At 34.2% G+C, this 22,880-nt stretch overlaps 1 protein-coding gene across 9 annotated transcripts in view; it reads left to right on the top strand.

The window, feature by feature from the left end:
• Positions 1-22,880, top strand: part of LOC106881484 (muscle-specific protein 300 kDa) — an 815,448-nt gene that overhangs the window by 588,330 nt on the left and 204,238 nt on the right. For all 9 annotated transcript variants that reach the window (XM_089350452.1, XM_014931925.3, XM_089350453.1 and 6 more), the window contains 7 exons: positions 1,403-1,615; positions 3,407-3,526; positions 7,581-7,763; positions 9,323-9,475; positions 14,662-14,807; positions 17,719-17,893; positions 19,811-20,119. In XM_089350452.1, the coding sequence (XP_089206578.1) occupies positions 1,403-1,615; positions 3,407-3,526; positions 7,581-7,763; positions 9,323-9,475; positions 14,662-14,807; positions 17,719-17,893; positions 19,811-20,119 (1,299 nt within the window). The remainder of the gene's footprint in view (positions 1-1,402; positions 1,616-3,406; positions 3,527-7,580; positions 7,764-9,322; positions 9,476-14,661; positions 14,808-17,718; positions 17,894-19,810; positions 20,120-22,880) is intronic.

The following is a 22,880-nucleotide window of genomic DNA, read 5'->3' as shown; positions in this document are numbered from 1 at the left end:
GCTATCATTTAATTTTTTTTTTTATTAAAAATATTCTTTTCAACTCTACAAACATAGCCAGGCTGAAATAATTAATGCATTCTTCCAGGAGTGAATAAAAAATTCTGAAACTTGAGGGGATGGGCTCCTTAGATATTAACATGGCCCCCATATATGGATTCTAATGGCACAGGGGCCCACTTGCCATTGGGAAAGCTGGCAACCTGACCACCTGGCCAGTCTGCCTCTGGTCATGGTTATGTAATTTTTCTCCCCAATTTCCAATTAGATATTTAACCATACAACATCTTTGAGATTGGAAGATAAAGAATTGGGATAAAAATTTCACTGATGCTTTCAAAGTAAAACAGATTCTGTTGAATACAGTTATGCAGCTATACAAAATATACAGCTATACAAAATATTTAGGATTTAAATGGAATGCTCCCAAACTGTAGAGTCATTCATTAAAACCTGTACATGAAGAAATGTAAAGTGGAATAAAGAATGAGGTTGAAAAATGGTTAGATAAACCACATCAAAAATGTTGGACATCTTCCTTTCATGAATAATATATTAGCGTTTTGATACATTATGTTGTACTATTTCAAAACTTTACTAAGTTTCTTTTTTTCCAAAGATGATAATTTTTCACAAAGAAAACACATCCATTTACGAAAAAGTAACTCAGTATATTTTTGTCAAAGTGTCACAGACAGAATAAGTTGAATGGTTTCCTATAAGTTTTTTGTAAGCAAATATTGAGATAGATTGATGTTAAGGGCAAAAGAAATAGATATTGCAGCACCAGCAGAACATTTACGATGTAAGTTAAGAAAAATCAACTTTGACAGGAAATGGAAAGTAATTTATTTATCCAGTCCACCAGTGCCTTAGGTTGCTGGTGAAATACTTGGCTCCACTATATTCCTTTTACTTAAAAGGTGTTTGTTGAAGCTGGAATTGTGTCTTATTAATGTTGACTTGTATCTTACTTATACAGACTATTGTTTCCTATTGAGGATGATTATTTGTCCAATCAATTGTAAACTGTTGTGCATTGAGTATAGACTAGTATGTCTTCTTCATGGTAACTATTTTGTTATATAGACATAGACTATTTTGTCCTACTCATGTAGACTATCATTTCCTTCTAATGTAGCTTTTGTGTCCTACTGATGGACACGGTTTAGTCATATTTATGTATTTATTAATGTGTACTGATGTTGACTATTCTATCCTACTGTTGCCAACTATTTTGTCCTATTCGTGTCGATAATTGTGTCCTACTTATGTAGACTTATGAGTCCTATCTGTTGATAATTCTTATCCAAGGGAATAAGTAAATCAAAACCATTTTCAGACATAAACAATCCTATCAATATTACTGAGTATTTAGCTATTGAATGTTTCGTTATTTCAGGAGTATTTATCAGAGGCCAGTCTCTGCCAAGATGAAATGGATATACTGACAGATACCAGTGAACATCTATTGGATTCTCTTGACTGCAACGATAAAGAAACATTGCAGCAATCCCTCCAGAGTCTGAATGGAAGACTTAGCAATGCTGTATCCTCTCTCCAGAAGAGACAAGCTACCATTGAAGAGAAAATAGATCAATGGAAAGACTTTCAGGTTAGTTATGTGTTTGTTTGTATGACTCTGTGTGTGTGTGTGTGTGTGTGTGTGTGTGTGTGTGTGTGTGTGTGTGTGTGTGCACATGTGTGTGAGTGTTTTGTTGAAACTGAAACGGTACATTTTTGTTTATCTAATAACTTGATATATTTTGTGTGTCTTGCAAATTGGATTAAACATAGAAATCCATTTCCAAAACAATATTGATTTCTCACAACAGTGTGAAGCTACAAGTGTGTGGAATAGTGGTATTGTCAAATGAATGTGGGAGCTGAGGTGGGTAGGTTAAGCATTACCGAAAATGTACAAGAGAAATGACTGCTCTCAGATAAGAAGAGACAAGATCTAGACAATTATCTGTGTGCCCTCTGACAGAGTCAGTGAAGCTTGCATGAAAAAAAAAAACAATAATGTGAATCTTTTGTCATTGTTATTAATGATGATGATGACGATGATGATTTCTTCTGTCTAGGAACAACAGTCTCTAAAAATACTCCAACCTCATTCCAGAGGGCAACAGGCAGATAAGGAAAGCTTTGCTGTTATGATCAATACTATGTTCTGAATGCTCTTCTCTATGGCAACAAGAGCTGAACATGTTGATGATGACAACAGTGACACCAGAGGCCAGTCAATCATTTGGACAAACACTTGATGCTCTCAGTTGAAAATTCGGAAGCAATCTTGTCCTTGGTTGAACAATCCAGTCTCTGAACAACCATGTGCCAAGGCACAGCAGCTACATGTGAAGAATGGTCACTGCTGTAACTTCCCTTCTCGTTCCTCACTTTTCCTTAACAGTTATGATACATTGCTACAATGATGTGCAAGTCTCTCTGGCCATTTGCTTGCACTGATGTTATCAATTTTTAGGTCACGTTCACAAACATTTCTGTATTGCACTAGTAGATGCTCTGTAGGCAGGAATTCTGTGGCCATATAAGACATAATTAGAGATGTGACCATTCTGGTCAAACCTCATATTAGGATATACATGTTCAGTAGGAACAAGTAGGATATACATGTTCCTACTGTGTAGGACATGCATGTTCAATATGTCTTGTCTGGCAAATGATCCTTCCAGAAGATATCCAGCATCAAATGCATTTACTGCAAATGAAAGTTTTTAAGAGATGTCCTTGGCACATGTATGTTTTCTAGCTTCTGTTACTGTAGATGAGGGCATTCAATACACTGATAATGGATTAGGATTTTAGCAGCAACATTTTCCTTATCTACCTATTGTACCCTGGGCAAGGGACAAGTTTTTAGAGAACATTGATTCTAGATAGGAAAATTCCTTCTCATTGATACTGATGCCAGGAACTTCACTGATGTCTTAGAACATGATCTCTATCCTACTCAAACTGAATTCTCAGCAACCATATATAAGAGGACTTACTAGCTTCTAGAAGGCAGACTGTGGGAGAAGTCAAGGTAGCATCATTAACAATTAGTTATCTTCCTGATTAGAGCCTGATTAGATTTTGTAAAGTTTGCCACTGGACATGTGTAAGGACATACCATTGTTGCATGTCCTGAAAATGTATTGCAGTATGGAGGAGATCCCAGAAAGCAATAGAGCTTGTAAGACTGTAGGTCTTGGCTGGGTGAAATTTAAACATGGAACAGTGAAATAACTAAAAAATACATGTTAAAATATTTCTTGTGTATAGTTTCAACTGAAATTTATCAAAATCACTTGCAAATCTAGCAAGTTGTGTTCCCATTTTTCTTTCTACTGTTACTGATAATTTTATATATGATATATTATTATTCATTTTTTTCAAGGGTTATCTTCACGATTTTGAGACTATCTTGCAAGACTTCCATGTTCAGTGGTCAGAACTAGAAAATAACCAATCATTTAATGACCAAAATAAAATTGCCCTGTCCATATCTCAAACAGACGTAAGCACAGTCATTTTTTTTCCTTGATATTTTGTGTTGATGTTAAAACTATTTTCATTTATTTTTCATTCTTTATCTTTGCCCCACCTTCATCTGCATGCTTTAGATTCTTGCAGTACCTTTAGCTTTTCTCTCTTTCGTTCTTTTTCTCAACCTGTTTGTTTCTCTCTCTCTCTCTCTCTCTCTCTCTCTCTCTCTCTCTCTCTCTCTCTCTCTCTCTCTCTCTCTCTCTCTCTCACCATACAAACATGCCCTTTTATCCATCTATGCCATCTCTTTCTTTCCTTCTAACATTTACATGTTCCCTATTTAATACATGTATTTCTCGTTGATTTGTTTTTTTCTCTCTTTTGTTCGTGTGTCCCCTTCAGCTTTATTTAGTAAATACGTTTTCATCTCACAGCCTCAAAAACAGAAATAATTGTTATAAAATTAAACAGAAACAAAAGTATTTGGCTGACCACACTTTTAGTAACATTGATTAACAGCTACAGATGCCTTATATCCTACAGCATCTTTGGAATATTTCATGAAGTTTATCTTGTGTTCCAGAAAATAGGCCACATAGAATCAACCAACACCTCTCTAGACTATTAGTCACAATAGGATTTGTACGTTTCTGACATACTGATATTAGGTTAGGTCTGTGATAAACCCTAGTATTCATAAGGCCCAACAACCCAGTTTCTACAACACTTCTCCTGAATGAGTTGCTAGTCCATCACAGAGTTAACTCTTCAGATATTGCTGGAATTCATTTTCAGCTGAGTGGAATGGAGAAATGTGAAATGAAGCATTTTGCCCAAGAACACAATGCACTGCTAGTCTAGGAATCAAAACTACAATCTGCTGATCGTGAGTGCAAGACCCTAACCAGTATGCCATACCTGCACTTGAGATATTAGAGGAAGTAAAAATGAAATGTTGAGTGGTGGATCATTCATGGCCTCTCAAAGTGCATTAGAGGCTCTTAGTGAAGTAAAATAGCTCTTACTGTGACATGAAATTAGGTTACAGACTAACTCTATAATAAACTGCTCCCTGTGGTGTTCGTATAATGTAAATATAATCTGTTATGAATATAATAATTACATTGAGCTAATTAGAGTCATTGTTGTAGTACCATACCTATGGTACTAGTTTTAACTAAAGGAAGTGATTATTTTTTCATATTGAAATATGCTCCAATTTTCTGGTGGAGAGGTAAAATTGAAGAAATGAAACTAACATATTGTAAGAATTATTTTGGTAATTTAAAAATAAAGTTGACTCCATCAAAATTTGAACTCATTATACATAGGTTCAAAGTTAAAATCTTACCCTTGGTCTCTGCCAGTGGCTTCTTCAATAATTTCTGATTAAGTACTAGGCCAGCAATCTTGAGGCTCAATATCACTCACCTCAGTGCTTTTTATTGACTCTAGAGGAATGAAAGGCAAAGTTGATCTTGGTGGAAATTGAACTCAGAACAGAAAACCCAAAATAAATGTTGCAAAGTATTTTGTCTCATGCTCTAGTGATTTTGTTTCCCCTCTCTGCCCTTGTTACTTTATTATTATTATTATTATTATTATTATTATTATTATTATTATTATTAAGGTGGTGAGCTAACAGAATCGTTAGTACACTGAGTGAAATGACTTAGCAGCATTTCTCCCATCTTCACATTCTGAGTTCAAATTCTGCCAAGGTCAAATTTGCCTTTCATCCTTTTGGGTCTGATAGAATAAGCACCAGTTGAGCCCTGGAATCAATATAATTGACTAGCCCCCTCCTCCAAAATAGCTGACCTTGAAGCAAAATTTGAAACCAATATTATTATTATTATTATTATTATTATTATTATTATTATTATTATTTGTCCAACCAATGCTAGCATGGAAAGCGGACGTTAAACGATGATGATGGTGATTATTATTATTATTAAATGTTTGTTTATTTGCCTCAAGGGCAATAGAAATACAAAGCATTTAGATATACTAGCAAATGGAGACATAATCAAATGCACAAAAGATATTCTAACAAATACAGAACTCAATGGTATATATGTATGTAATTATATAAAAAAAATTATTCATACATATTCATTGTCATCATCATAATCATCATCATCAGCTTTAGATAACATTGAAACATTTGTACAACTGTCAGAGATTCATTTACATAAATTCTATACATCCAGTTCTTCCTTGTATTGAGTTTGTTTTCTTTGTTTTTGAATATCATGTCTTGTTGGATGATTTGTGTCAATAACTCCACATATATATTTGTGTACGTGTGTCTATATATATATATATATATATATATATATATATATATATATATATATATATATATATATATATATATATATATGTATGTATATATATGTATGTATATATATGTATGTATATATATATATATATATATATATATATATATATATATATATATATATATGTATATATATATATGTGTGTGTGTATATATATATATATGTATATATATATATATATATATATATATATATATATATATATATATATATGTATATATATATATATGTGTGTGTGTATATATATATATGTATGTATATATATATATATATATATATATATATATATATATATATATATATATATATATGTATATATATTTATATATATATATATATATATATATATATATATATATATATATATATATATACATATATATATATATATATATATAATAAAGTAAAGTTGTGGAATACCGTACGAGTGGAAATATATATGAAAGAAGGTTTGAAAATGCACTTATTTTAAAGATATTTATTTACTTAACCGGTTTCACTTTTTTAGAAAAAGATTATCAAAAGTCTTTGAGAATAATAGAAAATGTTAAAAAACAGTTTGAGTATTAAAATGCATATATACATTCTTTGATGATAATAAGAGCAATATATTTAAAGTATAAAGCTTTGTATGAGCTTTGTAGTGTTACATATTGATTATCACACATTCTCTGATAATAAGATGAAAATGTTAAAAACAGTGTAAGTATGAAAATACATATTTGGAAAAATACATATACATATTCTTTTATAATAATAGAAAATGTTAGAAACAGTTTAAGTATCAAAATACATATATACATTCTTTGATAATAATAATAAGAATATGTTTGAAACAGTTTACAACGTTGTTATAACAAAAAGGATTTGGTAAAATATGTATATATATATCCAGGAAATATATTTAAGAGTTCGCAAAAAGTTGAGGAGGAACTGACCTAGCTTTTTTCTCTTGTGTGTATTGAGGGAATGTTTGCTGTCTTAAGAGACAATATGACTGGCTAGCTGGGGTTGTAGGAAGGAAGAGTTAAAAGGGATTTTTTTGATTTTTGGTTGGTCTGTGAGCTAGTCTGTCATGGTTCACTGGTTTTTGGGACTGGTTTTGTGCACATCTCTATGTGTGTGTGTATATATGTGTGTTTGTGTCCGTGTGTGTGTGTGTGTGTGTGTGCCGTTTTTATTGGTCCCAGAGTTTATTGTGGAATGTGTATATGAGTATGTGTGTGTTTTATCTATGGTAGGATGGTGTGTGTATATGTGTGCACGTTTGTGTAGGTGTGTATGTGTGTGATTGGTATTTGTTAGGGTGTTGTGTGTGCGCATGTGTGTGTATGTGTTTGTTCGTGTGTGTGCGTTCGTGAGTGCGTGTGTATGTGTGTTTGTGTGTTTTTTTGTGTCGGTGGGGATGTTAGGTGTGTGTACGTGTTGTCTGAGTATGTATGTGTTTATATATATATATGAATGTATGTATATTGCTTTTATTAAAGTTAATAACTATTCCATTGTAGCTATTATGTACTCAAAGTTTTGTACTAGCCAGGTGGTCTTCAGATAACCACCTGGCAATTCAATGAATCTTAGAGTAAGGACTATAACAGAACAATAGCCATTCTTATAATATGTGTATGCATGCATGTGTGCATGTGCATATATATGTGTGTGTGTGTATATATATATATATATGTATATGGTGATAACAATGATATTCTATCTTTTCTGTTTTTCTTTCCTCTGCTGTAGAATTTTCTGAAATCTCTCTCTGAGAATAATGAACTAATCAACAAAATTAATGAAGGTGCCAAGATGTTGGATAATTCAAAATCATCAACTTGTCAATCAGCTATTAAAGAAGCCACTTGCAGTGTTAATCAAAGATGGGATTCCATCAAAAATCAAGCGGAGGAAAAATATAAAATATTAATGGTAAGTGACATATGAAGTTAAAACTAATCAAACTTTGTATATGCAACTGAGGTGGTTTTAAATTAACATAGAAATTTATGTATCATACTTAAAATATATTGGACTACTGCTTTCAACTATGGTCACCCTACACTGTAGGATTAATAGCAAAACTTAAGGTGGTTCAGTGATACGATACAAGGAAGATTGCATCAATGGAACAGCTGAGCTACTGATAGAGACTGAAAGGGCTACGACTCTATTCCTTGGAGTGAAGATGGGAGAGGTATGCAGTGATATATGTATGGAAGATACTGGAGGGGCTGGCACCAATCTTTGGTCCCAGCTGTCTCATCTAGGGTGAGGACTATGTACTACAATAGCTTGGGATTCAAGGGTTCACAGCTATTTAACGCCTTGCCAAAACATCTGAGGGATCTCCATAGCGTGGGAGTAGATGTTTTAAAGAAACAACTTGACCTCTTACTATCCAAGATCCCAGATGAACCAATGTCAAGGCAGGAAACTCAAAAGAGGGCAACAGTATTGAACTCCCTCCTTCACCAAAAGCCAAACCCATAAAACTGGTCAATTAAAAGGTGATTACAATGGCGGTGCCCCAGCATGGCCACAGCCTCAAGGCTGAAACATATAAAAGAATATATATATATATATATATATATATATATATATATATATATATATATATATATATGTATATGCAAAGATGATAGGTCACACATCCATAGGAGATATCTCAGGACGAATACTGCCTAGCAAAAGTGTATATATATATATATATATATATATATATATATAAGTGGCCTATCAGAAGTGTATATATAAAGGGATATTCTAAACAAAATCTTGTTTATATGGCATCATTTTACCATCAAGGTTGCTGACAGACAATGGAAATACTGGGCGTGGTTAGTGTGGTGTGCAAATAATGCATAGTTGCTGCTCTTTGGTCAAATAGGCAGTGATCTAACAGAGCTGCTATTAATGGCATTCCAACCAGGACTATCCCATTCTATCCCATTTTTTTTTCTCTGACATAGTGTACCCAGGACTATATTATTCATTGAGATCTTCATTTTATGTGGTAGGGTGTGACTTGAGGGAATATAGTTCCTATTTCTATCATGTTGAATAATGTTCAACCTTTTTCAGTTGATTTATGCTAGTATTTCTATGAATACATGCATATGAACCTATGTGTGTGTATGACATATGTGTGTGTGTGTATTGTTAAGGATTTGTAAAGTTATGTATAGATATATATGTTAATCAATTTCCAACATAGTCAGATTTTCATATTTTGTATTTGCATTTTTACAATATTACATATTACAAGTACTTTCATGTTTTATAACAATCTTCAGGTAGTAGCAACTTTAACAAACAGCTAATGGGCTTCACATTTGATAAGGCCCACATATATATATATATATATATATATATATATATATAAATATATATATGCATACATATACATACGTATATGTGCACACACACACATAGTTTTCTCACTCAGTTTTATTTCTCCCCTTTGTCATCCTGTTTCTTTTTGTTTACAGAATATAAGCAATCTATGGCAGAATGTTGATGACAACGTGAAGAACCTGGAACCTGTTCTTCACAAAGCTGAAGAGATGTTGTCACCTAAACACCTGAAAGTTGACATTACTGCAAGTGATGCTGGCCTACAAACACAGTATGACACAGTAAAGGTAAGAAATATAAAAGGAAATTATTTTATTTAACAAGTCAGCATAAGCTTGCTTTGTAAACTTGTGATTTCAGGTTCAGTCCCACTATGTGGCACATTGGGCAAGTGTCTCCCACAATAGCCCTGAATCAACTAAAGCCTCATGAGTGAATTTGGTACATAGAAACTGTACAGAAGCCCACTATATGTGTATGTGTGTGTATGTCTTTGTGTTTGTTTCCCTTATCCAACACCACTTGACAACCATTGTTGGTTTGTTTATGTTCTCATAGCATAGCGATTCAGCAAGGGACAGCTAGAATAAATACCAGACTTAAAAGATAATAAATAATGGGGTTGATTTACTCACCCAACCCCTGCAAGGTGATGCTCCAGTATGGCCACTGTCCAATGACGGAAACAAGAAAATGATGAAAGATGTACATGTGTTTATGCATGTGTGTGTATGTGTGTGTGTACATGTGTTCAAATGGTTATGTAGTTCACTTCTCTGTCACAAGGTTCTGATTTCAACCCTAATACATTGCACTGTTTACAATGATTTTGATATTTATTATAGCTTTGGATTGTTACTAGGGTTCTGAGTAAAACTGGGTAGATGGAAAATCTATGAACCCTCATTGTGGTGGGAAGGTTAAACAAGTACTTGTCAGAGCTATGTCATTGGGGACTTTGAGTCTCTGGTAGGGCCACCCAAGGCAAACAGGTTTGATACCAGCAGTGCTGGAGTCACAACCTGGCTAACTGGAGAACAATGGTGAATTCTAGGCAGCATCTGTTCTGGAATCCAGCAGCTTCTTGGTTGTGTTAGATCGTGTCTGTGAGCATCCTGCAACGAGAAAGCATAATGCATAGACAACCTACCACCGGTCGTGTATGGAGGCTTATGAATACAGATGGGAACTGTTTTCGGGGACTCTGATCACCCCTTGAAACTACTATGAATTTACAATAGGAGTTGGCTTAACTGCAACCAGATGAATGCCATTTCAAGACAAGAAAGAGGCAAGACTTATTGAATACATTCCTCCTGTAATTTGATGCCTCACTGTTGTCACATGAGTTCTGTTCAGGGATTTTATTAAAGATCTGTAGAATACCTAAATGCTTTGTCCCTTAGATTACACATTCAGTAGTTAGTTCTGTTGGTCATGTGGAATTGGTGGATGCCCTTCCTAACGCCAACCACTCTGAGAGTGAAGCACCCACTACACTCTCAGAGTGGTTGGCATCAGGAAGGGCATCCAGCTGTAGAAACTCTGCCAGATCACATTGGAGCCTGGTGCAGCTTTCTGGCTTGCCAGTTCTCAGTCAAATCGTCCAACCCATGCCAGCATGGAAAGCAGACGTTAAACGATGATGATACCATCATCATCATCATCATCATCATCATCATCATCATCATTTAGTGTTCCATGCTGGCATCAGTTGGATGGTTTGAAAGGGCTTAATAAGTCCAAGGATTGCATTGTTTTATATATGTATATGTGTGTCTTTATGTCTGTGTTTCCCCCACCACCACCACCACTACACACACACACACACACTACTGCTTGACAACCTTTACGTCCTTGTAACTTAGTGGTTTGGCTAAAGAGACTGATAGAATATGTGTCGGCCTTAACAAAAAATAAGGACTGGGTTTGACTCATTCAACTAAAAATTCTTCAAGGTGGTGCCCCAGCATGGCCGTAGTCTAATGAGTGAAACAAGTAAAAGACAAAAGATAAGGATATGTAACCAGCATTTAGAACTCTTATTCTTATTCTTCAAAATAGAAGAATGTAAGAACTTATATTTTCGTTCAAGTTTTCTTTCATGGTCTCCATAATGAGAAACATTTCTGAGGAGATTAAAAAAACAAAAACCTGACCCGGAGAGTTTGTCCATAAAGTTTTTACTTACTTACGAATAAACTCTTCTGGTTTGGGTTTTTTCCATGTGCTGTTGTGGATATGTGTGTGTGTGTGTGTGTGTGTGTATGAGTTTGTATATGTATGTATAAATACCCCCCACACACACACACATATATATATATATATATATATATATAAGTTTGTATATATAGGCCTATATGTGTGTCTGTCTTTAAAGTTGTCATGTTCTAATTCTTTGAATGAGATTGCCTGAGCTATAAAAAAAAAAAAGAAGCTGTCATTTTGTTTACATTCCTAGTGAACATTACATCCTGTATTTCTGCAATTTCAAAGTATAGTGGAATGAAAAACCTCTTTACTTGAGGGGGGAAAAAAAGGTACGGGTTGGCAACAGGGAGAGCATCCGGCTGAAAAATACTACCTGAACCAAGTATCACTCCAACCTATGGCAACAGGGGAAAAAAACGGAAGTAAAATTATATATGTGTATGTATATATGAACAAGCGCGTGTGTGTGTGTGCATGTAAAGGAAGTGTGATAGTAGTGAGGTGTATGTGTCTGTTGTGCGCATGAGAAGTTTTATAAGCCGTTACCTTTGTTCATAACAAAGGGTTTCTCTATGAAGTGTGTGTAAACAATGTGATGTCACACAGTAGAGATCTGTGAAGGTTAAAGTAGAGATAAATAAAACAGTAATGATCTGTTGAATATGTAATGTTAAGTTACATAAATGACAGCACACAAGTGAGCTGAGAGAATGTTGCTGTCATTGATAGTGGTGGCGGTGGTGGCACTGATAGTGGGGGTGGGGGGTGGAGTTTAGTTCTGTACCATGTAACCTTAGCAAAATGTTATAAGCTAGACAAACGAAAACCAATTCTTAGTACTCTCTCACCGAATATGCAACACTCATTGATATTATATATCAAGCTTAATCTATTTTTGATGTTCACCTTCTTCTAAACTTATTAATTCTGATTTATTTATTTTTATTTATTTTATTTGTTTTAAACTTATATATTCATTTACTTTTGCTTTTCTCTCACCCTCCTTGAAAACAATTTTCTTTGAAACATCTGCTCCAGTTTTTACAATCTTTTAGATATTATACTAATTTTATTTAATTCTTTTAGGTTTTTTTTTTCCTTTTTTTTTTCTTTTAAGGTTTAAAATCTACCAATGTGGATCTTCTAACGCTATAAAACATAAAAAAACATATACATACTTTCGAACAGTAAAATAATATATAACCATACTAATGATGTTCATGGCAGATATTTTTTCTTTAAGATAATGATATTATAATCATGGCAGTGGTAAAGGCAAAAAAAAATAAATGGTTTGTTTTAATTAAGAGAAATATTAAGAGGATTAAATTCCAGCTTTAATTCTCAGACTAAATTTTGAAGATTGTTGATTTTGAAGAAACATTATTAAACTGTACAAATATGTGTAAACATCTTAATTGTATATCATTGTGTCTATATATATATATATATATATATATATATATATATATATATATATATATATATATATGTATGTATGTATGTATGTATGTATGTATGTATGTATGTATGTATGTATGTATGTATGTATGTATGTGTGTGTGTGTTTGTATATGTATGTATATATGTGTGTGTGTGTGTGTGTGTGTGTGTGTGTATGTATATAGATATGCTAGCTTAAAACCCACCTGATAGGGCTAGCTCCTGCGGAGGGTTCCTCATTGGGCCTTGGGCCCAACAATGACACATCATGCATTGAGTACAAATTAAATTTTATTAAACTTGACCAATATTTTTCAAGCAATGAACAATTTTCATCAAAACAATATAATTTGTTGACTTGGAACTTATTGCAAAGCTGCATGATAAACAAAATCTTTTGTCTTCTCATTCAGGGGTCAGTACAAGTTTTTTTTTCTGTCTAACCTCTTTCTTTCTCTCTCTCTCTCTCTCTCTCTCTCTATTTCTGGTGATTGTTTTCAACCATCACCATTACCATCACCAGTACCACCACCATCGCCACGACAACTGCCATACACACACCATTCAGACATCTGACGCTACCACCATCAATACCTTTGGCATCGCTGCCTTCCCCTCCACCACCATCACCACTGTTTTTCACATGGCTTACCGTCACTTTCATCCCTGACTGCCTCGGCTACCCCCACCGCCACCATCATCACAGTCGCCTCCGCCTCTATCACAATTATAGTTCATACTATTACTATCAGCTCATTACCATCATAACTGTCAATCTACTACCACCCTCACCATCTCTATGCCTATTATTACTCTCACCCCATCATGAAGAATATTGAGAGAGGGGATCAAATTGTGACACACTGACACACAGAAATTAGTTTTGGCATTTATTATTATTATTATTATTATTATTATTATTATATATATATATATATATATATATATATATATATATATATATATATATATATATATATACACACAGGTGCAGGTATGGTTGTGTGTTAAGAAGTTTGCTTCTCAACCACATGGTTGCATCTTTGAATTACAGAATTATAGACACAATCTATCTAATCAGCTTCCACACAGTTCCCACCTTCTCTATTCCACTCAAAAGTCTTAGACTGACTTGAAGTTATAGTTAAAAGATGTTTGCCTAAGATACTACACAGTGGAATTGTACCAGGGTCTCCCGATTGTGAAGCAAAGTTCTTAACCTTTCAGCTATGCTTGCATCAATTGAATATTAAGTAATTAAAAGAAAATATATTTATTTATCTTTTAAAGAAGCTATCTCTGTAGTTTTTTTTGTGCCTTTGATTGAAATAACTAGATGAGATTAGTGCAATTAAAATTCACTTTGAATTATAAGTTAAAGGTTAGAGGTACACCAGGGATGGGGAGAGAGTTCTGATGAAATGCAATTCTGGGAAGAAAGAACAAGTATATAGTACTGGTGTTGGAGGTAAGATGTGGCATAATTGCTGGAAAAAAAAATATATATATATATATATATATATATGTATATAGGTGCATTAAATTGGTTTAGGTGAAAGGTAATATACATGAGGGAAAAAATCAGAACAATAATAGTTGTATGTTTGTGAAATTTTGGTGCTATTGATGTGTCCTCCTGACGTCTTAATTTGAAGAAAGAAAATATATTAAACCATTTTTGACAACACACACACACATACACATTTCTCCAATTATGCTGTATTACTTTTACATTTTTATGAAAAGAAACTGATATTGGAAAAGTTTAATAAAAGTTGTTGTTTTTTAAAATCTTTTTTGTTTTGTTTTGGTTTTGCAGAAAATTGATCAGAACTTGAATGCAACAGAACCTACCTTAAAGAAATTAAAAGATTCAGTATCATCTCTTCTCCAGTGTCTGCCTACTGCAGAGGCTAAGCTTCATTCCCAAGACCAACTATTGTTGTTTACTGAAAGATATGAAAGGTATGAAGTACTTTAATTTCAACCTTGCATCCATGGAACATTTCTCATTAACTTTATTAAATATATTATCATGATAAAATCGATCTGAAACTTCAAAGAAAGATGTAAATATATTTTAGAAATCGCATTTTAATCAAGTTGAATTATATGAATATTATTATGGGGAATACAAACATGAACTTATTGATGATTGGTCCGTTAGAAAGTGGCAATGCTATTGTTCACAAATATAAAATTTAAAATCTAAAATAAAATATATTATTATTAAGTTATTTCGCAAACATCCCAGGTTCATTTCTAACTCTAATTCATCTCCAGTGCATATCTATTTAATCTTAAGCAGCCATAATGCCGCCTTCTTTGCACCAATAACTGTTCAAAATATGGCTGCTATTTAGGTGTCCTGTGCTTTGTTGGTTAGTCAGTTTCAGCTGTTGTATTTGTGGTTTTCATAAAGGAAAGAGAAATAGTGTTAAATTTTGATCATGGAAGAAGTTACTTCGGTGGAGAATTGTGACAAAAAAATTTGTGCAAAGTATATGATTATTTATACTACTTGAACATCGTATCTCCTTGCAGCTGATTGGTAGAGAATTGTGGCATCTTAGTTGCTAAGGTAGAGGATATTTGACCAAAATATTTGTGAATAGTAAATGATGTTAATGCCACCTTAACACAGTTGTTTTGTGAAGAATTGTGACACCTTAGTTGTTAACCCTTTTGATGCCAAACTGCTTGCAACAACCCTTGGTTCAAATGATCTTCCAGGTTTAAAATAATCTAAATTAAAACCTTCCTTGAAAATTTCAAGCTAATTTGTTTTAAATTCCAAGTTAATAAGGACAAAGTTATTTTACTGAATTCTTCCTTATTTTCTACATGAATCGAAACAAAGGCAGTGTATTTTTTCAGCAGACATACAGTAATAAAAGGATTAATATAGCAGACATAAAATCAAAACAGATTTGTGAATAAGAAATGGTATTAATACCACTTTACGGTTTGGTCTTCTCACAGCTGCTTTGTGAAGAATTATAACATCTTAATTACTTAGACAGTGGGCATAATCCTGCTTTCACCAAAAGAACATTGTGAATAGTAAATAATATTAATCAATCATCATCATCATCGTTTAACATCCGCTTTCCATGCTGGCATGGGTTTGACGGTTTGAGTGGGGACTGATGAGCCAGATGGCTGCACCAGGCTCCAATCTGATCTGGCAGAGTTTCTACAGCTGGATGCCCTTCCTAATGCCAACCACTCCGAGAGTGTAGTGGGTACATGCTTTAATAAAGTCTTGGACCTAGCTTCCATAATGATAATGCTCTACAAAAGACATGGATATTGCTAACAATGATAGTCTTTTGCATCCCATTCATTTGGGGCTACAAAATAATTTTCCAACATTGCTATTTTTTTATATTGATATTACTTTTTATTATTTCATAATTCTTTTCATATTTCTTCAATATTTCTGTAGTTAGGTAATTTTTTTTTTTTTAGATAATTTACAAAATACCATATAGACAAGTTTGCCCAAGAGTAAAGTCATATTTAGTTTTTGCATTTAGTTTGCAAGATTCTTGATTTGAACTTGTGTATTGAAACATATTTTGTTGTATTTTGGGAGGGCCATTATACCTGTAATACATAAGTACATTCCCTCGTTTTAATTTTATTTGTCAACTGGTTAAACTTTTAACTAATTAATTAATCAACTGTTTGATTAACCATTCAGTCAATCGATTGGTTAAATAAATAAGCAATTGACAAATGAAATAAGAAACACATGTGCTTCTTATTCACATAAACACCCTCCCAAAATACAACAAAATCATATTTATTATTAGAAATTATTATGATTATTTAGTAGTCTTATTTATATTGCATGCTTTCACTGTTTCACTGCAGTTTGAAGCACAGATCTGTGAATACATGCAGTATTTTGTTATGGTTTTGTATTTTCTCTTGTATTATCAACTATCATCATATTTTCAATAACATTATGCGAGTTTTAACTGTAGCAGCAGGTGCACCTCTGTGCTCTTGAGCTATATGCAGTATTGTCATTTGGGAATGTAGAACATTTTTATGCCATTTCAGTTTGGCATTCTTGTGGGATTTCATTGCTATTCCTGGTGTTATTGTAATGTTCCATCTGTTTTGTAGAGTATGTGTAATGTGAGTTATTATTATTATTATTATTATTATTATTATTATTATTATTATTATTATTATTATTATTATTATTATTAATATTATTATCATTAAGGCAGTGAGCTGACAGAATCATTAGCACGCCAGGCAAAATGATTAGCAGTATTTCGTCTGCTGCTACATTCTGAGTTCAAATTCTGCCAAGGTCAACTTCACCTTTCATCCTTTTGGGGTCAATAAATTAAGTACCAGTTGAGTACTGGGGTCAATGTAATCAACTTGCCCCTTCCCCAAAAATTTCAGGCCTTGTGCCTATAGTAGAAATGACTATTATTATTAAGATGATCAGCGGGCAGAATCATTAGCATGCTAGGTGAAATTGTCAACGACATCTTGCTCATCTTTACATTCTGAGTTCAAATTCTTCTGCAGTCGGCTTTGCCTTTCATCCTTGGTGGCATGTTGGCAGAATGGTAAGCTCATCAAGCAAAATGCTTAGTAGCATTTCTTTCAGTTTATTACATTTTGAGTTCAAATTCTGCAAAGATGAAGTTTGCTTTTCATCCTTTCGGAGTTGGTAGAATGAATTCCAGTTAAATGCTAGGGTTGATGTAATTAGCTAACCTCATCTCACTAAAAAGTTCTTGGCCATGTGCCAAAATTTGAAATTCTTATCATCATAATCATCATTATTATTTATTATAGTTACAATAATATTAATTATCATTTTATTATTATAATCATTTAATAGGATATCTTATCAATGCCAAGAATATTCCACCCAGATATGTGATGAGATTAATGACCGGAAGAACTTAAACAAAGAACTTGATAAAACAGTTGAATGGCTTCAAGATTGTCATATTACAGTCCAAAGACTTGGCAATGTTACTGATGGTTCTACTTCTCCTGGTGAGAAAACAAAGGTAATTAGTAATCCTGTTGATTAAACTCTTTCTTTTTTACCCAGAATTTGCTTATATGAATATTTGTTTGTATTTATTAACATTTACGCACATATCAGTATATATATTTCTATAAATTTCAGCTGATGATTATTTTAAATATTTATATATATGGTTTTTGGTATTTGTTTACATCTTATGTTCAAATCCTGAGGTCATCTTCGGCTTTCATCTTTTCAAGGTTGATAAAATAAAGTATCAGTCAGGTATTGGCCTCCACACAGCACTGAGTTGTGCTGTGTGGGAGACCAACATGTCAAAGAATTGACCTAATATTTTGTCTGCATGTCATAGAAGGCAACTAAAATAGTTGAGGTATGATTTACACTACAATCTCATAAAACACTCACCAGCAATGACTACTCAAACAGACCCATGGGTTGGAGGGTTGTCACCTGAGTGGTGCAAAGATGTCATTCACCAGGCGTAGGGAATCACCAACACGTGGTAGCGCTGCAATGCACTGTTACATCATATGCCTTCATACTACTACTACTACTACTGCAGGAGTCACCCCTTGCTTTCAGATTTTGTGCCAAAATATAAAGCTGTAAGGTTTTCACTTTTTTTTTATAAAAGATACATCTCCTCTGAAGTCAAGAAAGTTAACCAGCCATTTCAGATTAGCAAACAGCATCAAGCAGTCAACTCCGTTTGTTATTTAAGCACAAAATAAGGAATCAGATAATGAACTTCAAGGCCAACAGGAAGCGGTCCAGCTTCCTAGGGCTGAATAGCAGCAGTATGATTCCCTTATTGGGACTGTCACATTAAGTTGACAGTATACAACTGGTTTATCGTAACACTGCTGCTTAATTCTCTCTGTGAGATTTATAATTAGATCATTTCTAATTTTTGTAATCAGTGAATGTGTTTTGACTAGAAATATATATATTTGCGAGAGGTTGACAGACATCTCCAGCCAATTGGTTTGCTACTTCAGGCTGATGACGAGCAATGACTCAGAAACATGTCCCTGAATGCAGACTAGGCTGAGTAGGGGTGCTTGTCTCCCCCTCACAAATATAAGGACACAGGAAATGTGTCAAGGCCGACAGGAAGCAGTCCAGCTTCCTCGGGCTAAATAGCAGCAGTATGATTCCCTTATTGGGACTGTCACATTAAGTTGACAGTATATAAAGTAGTGATTTGACAGAATTGTTGGCATACCAGATAGTAGCTTAGTGATATTTCATCTGTCTTTATGTTCTGCATTCAAATTCCACCAAGGCTGATTTTTGCCTTTTATCATTTTGGGGTTAAAGAAATAAGTACCAGTCAAGTGCTGGGATTGATGTAATCAACTTGCCCTTTTCTCTAAAATTTTAGGCTTTGTGTGTGTAGTTGTCGTCATCATTTAATGTCCATCTTCTATGCTGGTATGGGTTGCATGGTTTGATTAGAGCTGGTAAACAACAGGACTGTACCAAGGTCTACTTGGTGCTTTTCATGTGGCACCAACACCAGTGACATCTGTTTTGGCATGGCTTTTACTGCTAGATGCCCTCTCTAGCACCAACCACTCTGCAGAGTGGTTGGTGCTTTTCATGTGGCACCAACACCAGTGACGTCTGTTTTGGCATGGCTTTTACTGCTGGATGCCCTTCCCAGTGCCAGCCACTTTACAGAGTGGGCAGGGTGCTTTTTACATGGCACAAGCACTGGTGAAGTCTTCTTTGGAATGGCTTTTTTTTTTACAGCCAGTAGTAGAAATCATTATCAAAGAAATGTATAAATTGAAATATGATATTAAGTTGAATGCTTCAGGTCCAGATATTATTGAAAATATGGGAGTTTGATCGTCATAGTTGTGTTTGTGATGCAACCACAAGAGAAATCCAGATGATATCTCCCATATTTTAAATATACTCTTTTCAGGAATTGACACAGGAAATAGATTCTCACATGAAGGAGTTAATGCCTTTGGTAAAAGTACAAGAAAACAAGTACCAAAGCTGCAATGCTGAAATGCCGACGGTAATGAAACTGAAAGTCAATCAGGTAGTGACAGCACAACGAGAACTGCTTGAAAGTTTAAAGGGCAAAGAAGAACAACTGAAACTGTTGCAATCACAGCGTAAGAACTATGGAAACCTAGTGGATGATATTTGCCGCTGGTTCACATCTGCCGAATTAAAACTCAAAGAGAAAATTTCTAACGTCAAAGAAGACAATGCTAAACATAAGGTAAGAAAAGCAAACAGCTTTAGAAAATTTTTGAAATGTTCTCATGGCTCTGTGGTTAAGAAGTTCACTTTGCAACTAAATGTTTTCAGGTTCAGTCCCACTGCAGCACCTTGAACAAGTGTCTTCTATTGTTACACCAGGCCAACCAATGCCTTGTGAGTGAATTTGGTAGAGAGATACTGTATGGAAGCCTATTATGCATGTTTGTGTGTGTGTGTGTGTTGTTTTTCTTTCTCTACTGTTTGACAACTGGTGTTGTTTTGTTTACATTCTCATGACTTAGTGGTTCAGCAAAAGATACCAATAGAATAAAGACCGGACCCTTAATAATAAAAAAAAAGGTACTGGGATTGATTTGTTCAATTAAAACCCTTCAAAGCAGTGCCCCAGCATGGCCACAGTCCAATGAGTGAAACAAATAAATGTTAAAAGATTATCCCTTGTTGTTGTTGTTGCTAAGCTCTAGGCCAAATCTGATTGAGCAGTCTGTGATCAAAACCTTTCCAGTTATGAACCCCGTATGTGTCCCAGAATAGTGTGTCTGAAGCTACATTATTCAACATGTCCTTTATTTTAAGACAATAAAGTGTAAATTGAGAAAGATCTGGTTGTTATTTCTAGCTAACTAAGAAACCACTATCATGTACACCCCTACCTTCCTATTGGCTTGTGTTGCATCAAAGCAGATGATTGTATAATATATATCTCAGAAAATTCACATTGACTGAAGAAATATATTCTCATATGAAAGATTTAATATCTTTGGTAAAAGTCCAGGAGAACAAGTGCCAAAGCTGCAGTGCTGAGATGCTGATTATATTAAAACTGAAAGTCAATTATTTAGTAACTGCATGAAAAATGATCAGAAGTTTAACTGCGTTTATTTAAATTGATGAGTGATTCTGTCCAGTTATTGTCAAACTGAACTACAGCAGCTTATCAATAAATAATGTTTAAGTCACAGCTGACCACATAATTGGGGATTAGCCTCTTGTCTTAACCAAGAACACTGGATTTGTTAGGGAAAATGTGTTGTTATATATATATATATATATATATACATATGCATATATATGTACATGCACAAACGAATATACTTTACTTACATAAATAGAGAGGTAGATAGATAGATAAATAGATAGATATCTTTTTATTATGGCCACACAGGGCTAAATACAGAAAATGGACAAAATACAATGTAGAGCTTTTCTTGGAGGTGGGAGAAAAAAAAGGAGGAGTTTGATCAAAAGGGATCGCGGAAAAAAAAGGGGGGGAACCGATCAATAGGGATCGTGTATCACAGTCAATGTAAAAAAACGGGGAACAGATTAGGTTTATCCGTGGAGAGAAAAGCCTACGGAAAAGACCACGGTCACCTCAGGCTTCTTTTTTTTAAAAAGGTACATGAAAGTAAGTACCTTTTCTCTCTTTTTTTTACAAGTTTATGCCTAAAATGGTGTCGTCTTTCATACTTACCATTCTTGCCACAGACAGACAGACAGATTAGAGTAGAGTAGAGTCAATTTTTTTGTGAAAATCCAGTTGATTGGGATTTCACAATATGTATGCTTGTGCATGTCGCCTTCTTGGACATGTTACCTTGAGGGTACAAACATTTCAAACAGTAGTAAGGACTCCATAGCTTTACATGATACAAAGCAACCTCATTAGTATTGGTACCACAATAAAATGCACCCAGTACATTGTGTGAAGTGCATAACAACCTCATTGCTGCTAGTGTCATGATAAAATGCACCATTGGGTGCATTTTATTGTAGCACTAGCAATCTATAATGCAGTTAGTGAAAGATAGAGAAAATGAAGGGTTGAGAAAACTCTTTGGTCTTGTTGAGGACATTACCACTTCTCTAGTGCTGGTGCTACAATAAAATGTATCCTGTGCATTCTGTAAAGTAGTTGATGATTGGAAGGACATCAAGCTAATGAAACAAAGCAAAAAACTGCAGTGCATAAGTGGGACATGGTCTTCTGACTCATGTGATTGAGTAGTAACATCAAATAGGAACAAAGTTGGACTGTGAAGACTTCTCCAACACATGCCAGCATAGAAAAGTGGACATAAAAATGGTGGTGGTGATTCTAGGTGCTAGTGGTGGATAGAAGTCATCATTGTTGTCATTATTGTCTTCACCTATGCTACCAATGCCATGGAAATGGGGGTGGTTCTGGTGATGATAGTAGTGGTGGCAATGGCAGCAGTTTACTTTCATTGGCTAAGATCAGTCCCCCAGTGAGGTACTGGGGTACCATTGATTTGTGTCACTTTCATAAGCAAGCATTTGCATATGTATTTCTTTCATTATGCTGTGGTGCTAAAACTTTCTCTCCTCGGATACAAAAACTTCAGTATCACATACAACAACAATTAACGAAGCAGAGATAAGAGTGAAAGAACAACCCATCATTAACTTCAAATGGAGTAAGCATTTATGGTGAATCATAAAATGTCATAAGTGTTGTAACAAAACAAGCAGAGTCTTTCAACTTAAAAGATGTTATCTCCATGTTCGTTCATGTGGCCAGAGTTTATCAGTGTTTATCACGTTTCCCAATAAGAGCCAATCTTAGAAAAACTAGAAAATTAGTTTAAGAGTAAATATAATCACCTTATCTAAATATAAAAGCTGATTGTTTTCACAGACTCTCTTGGTAGGTTTTCAGGAAGTGATGTTAACTCTTCACTAAAATTGTTACTCTTAAACACAATTGTGCGAACTTAATATTTACAGATCTAACTTTT

The sequence above is a fragment of the Octopus bimaculoides genome, chromosome 4, assembly GCF_046866305.1.
Source record: "Octopus bimaculoides isolate indiv1 chromosome 4, ASM4686630v1, whole genome shotgun sequence".
Classification (NCBI taxonomy): domain Eukaryota; kingdom Metazoa; phylum Mollusca; class Cephalopoda; order Octopoda; family Octopodidae; genus Octopus; species Octopus bimaculoides.
This window is presented reverse-complemented; position numbering and strand designations above follow the sequence as displayed.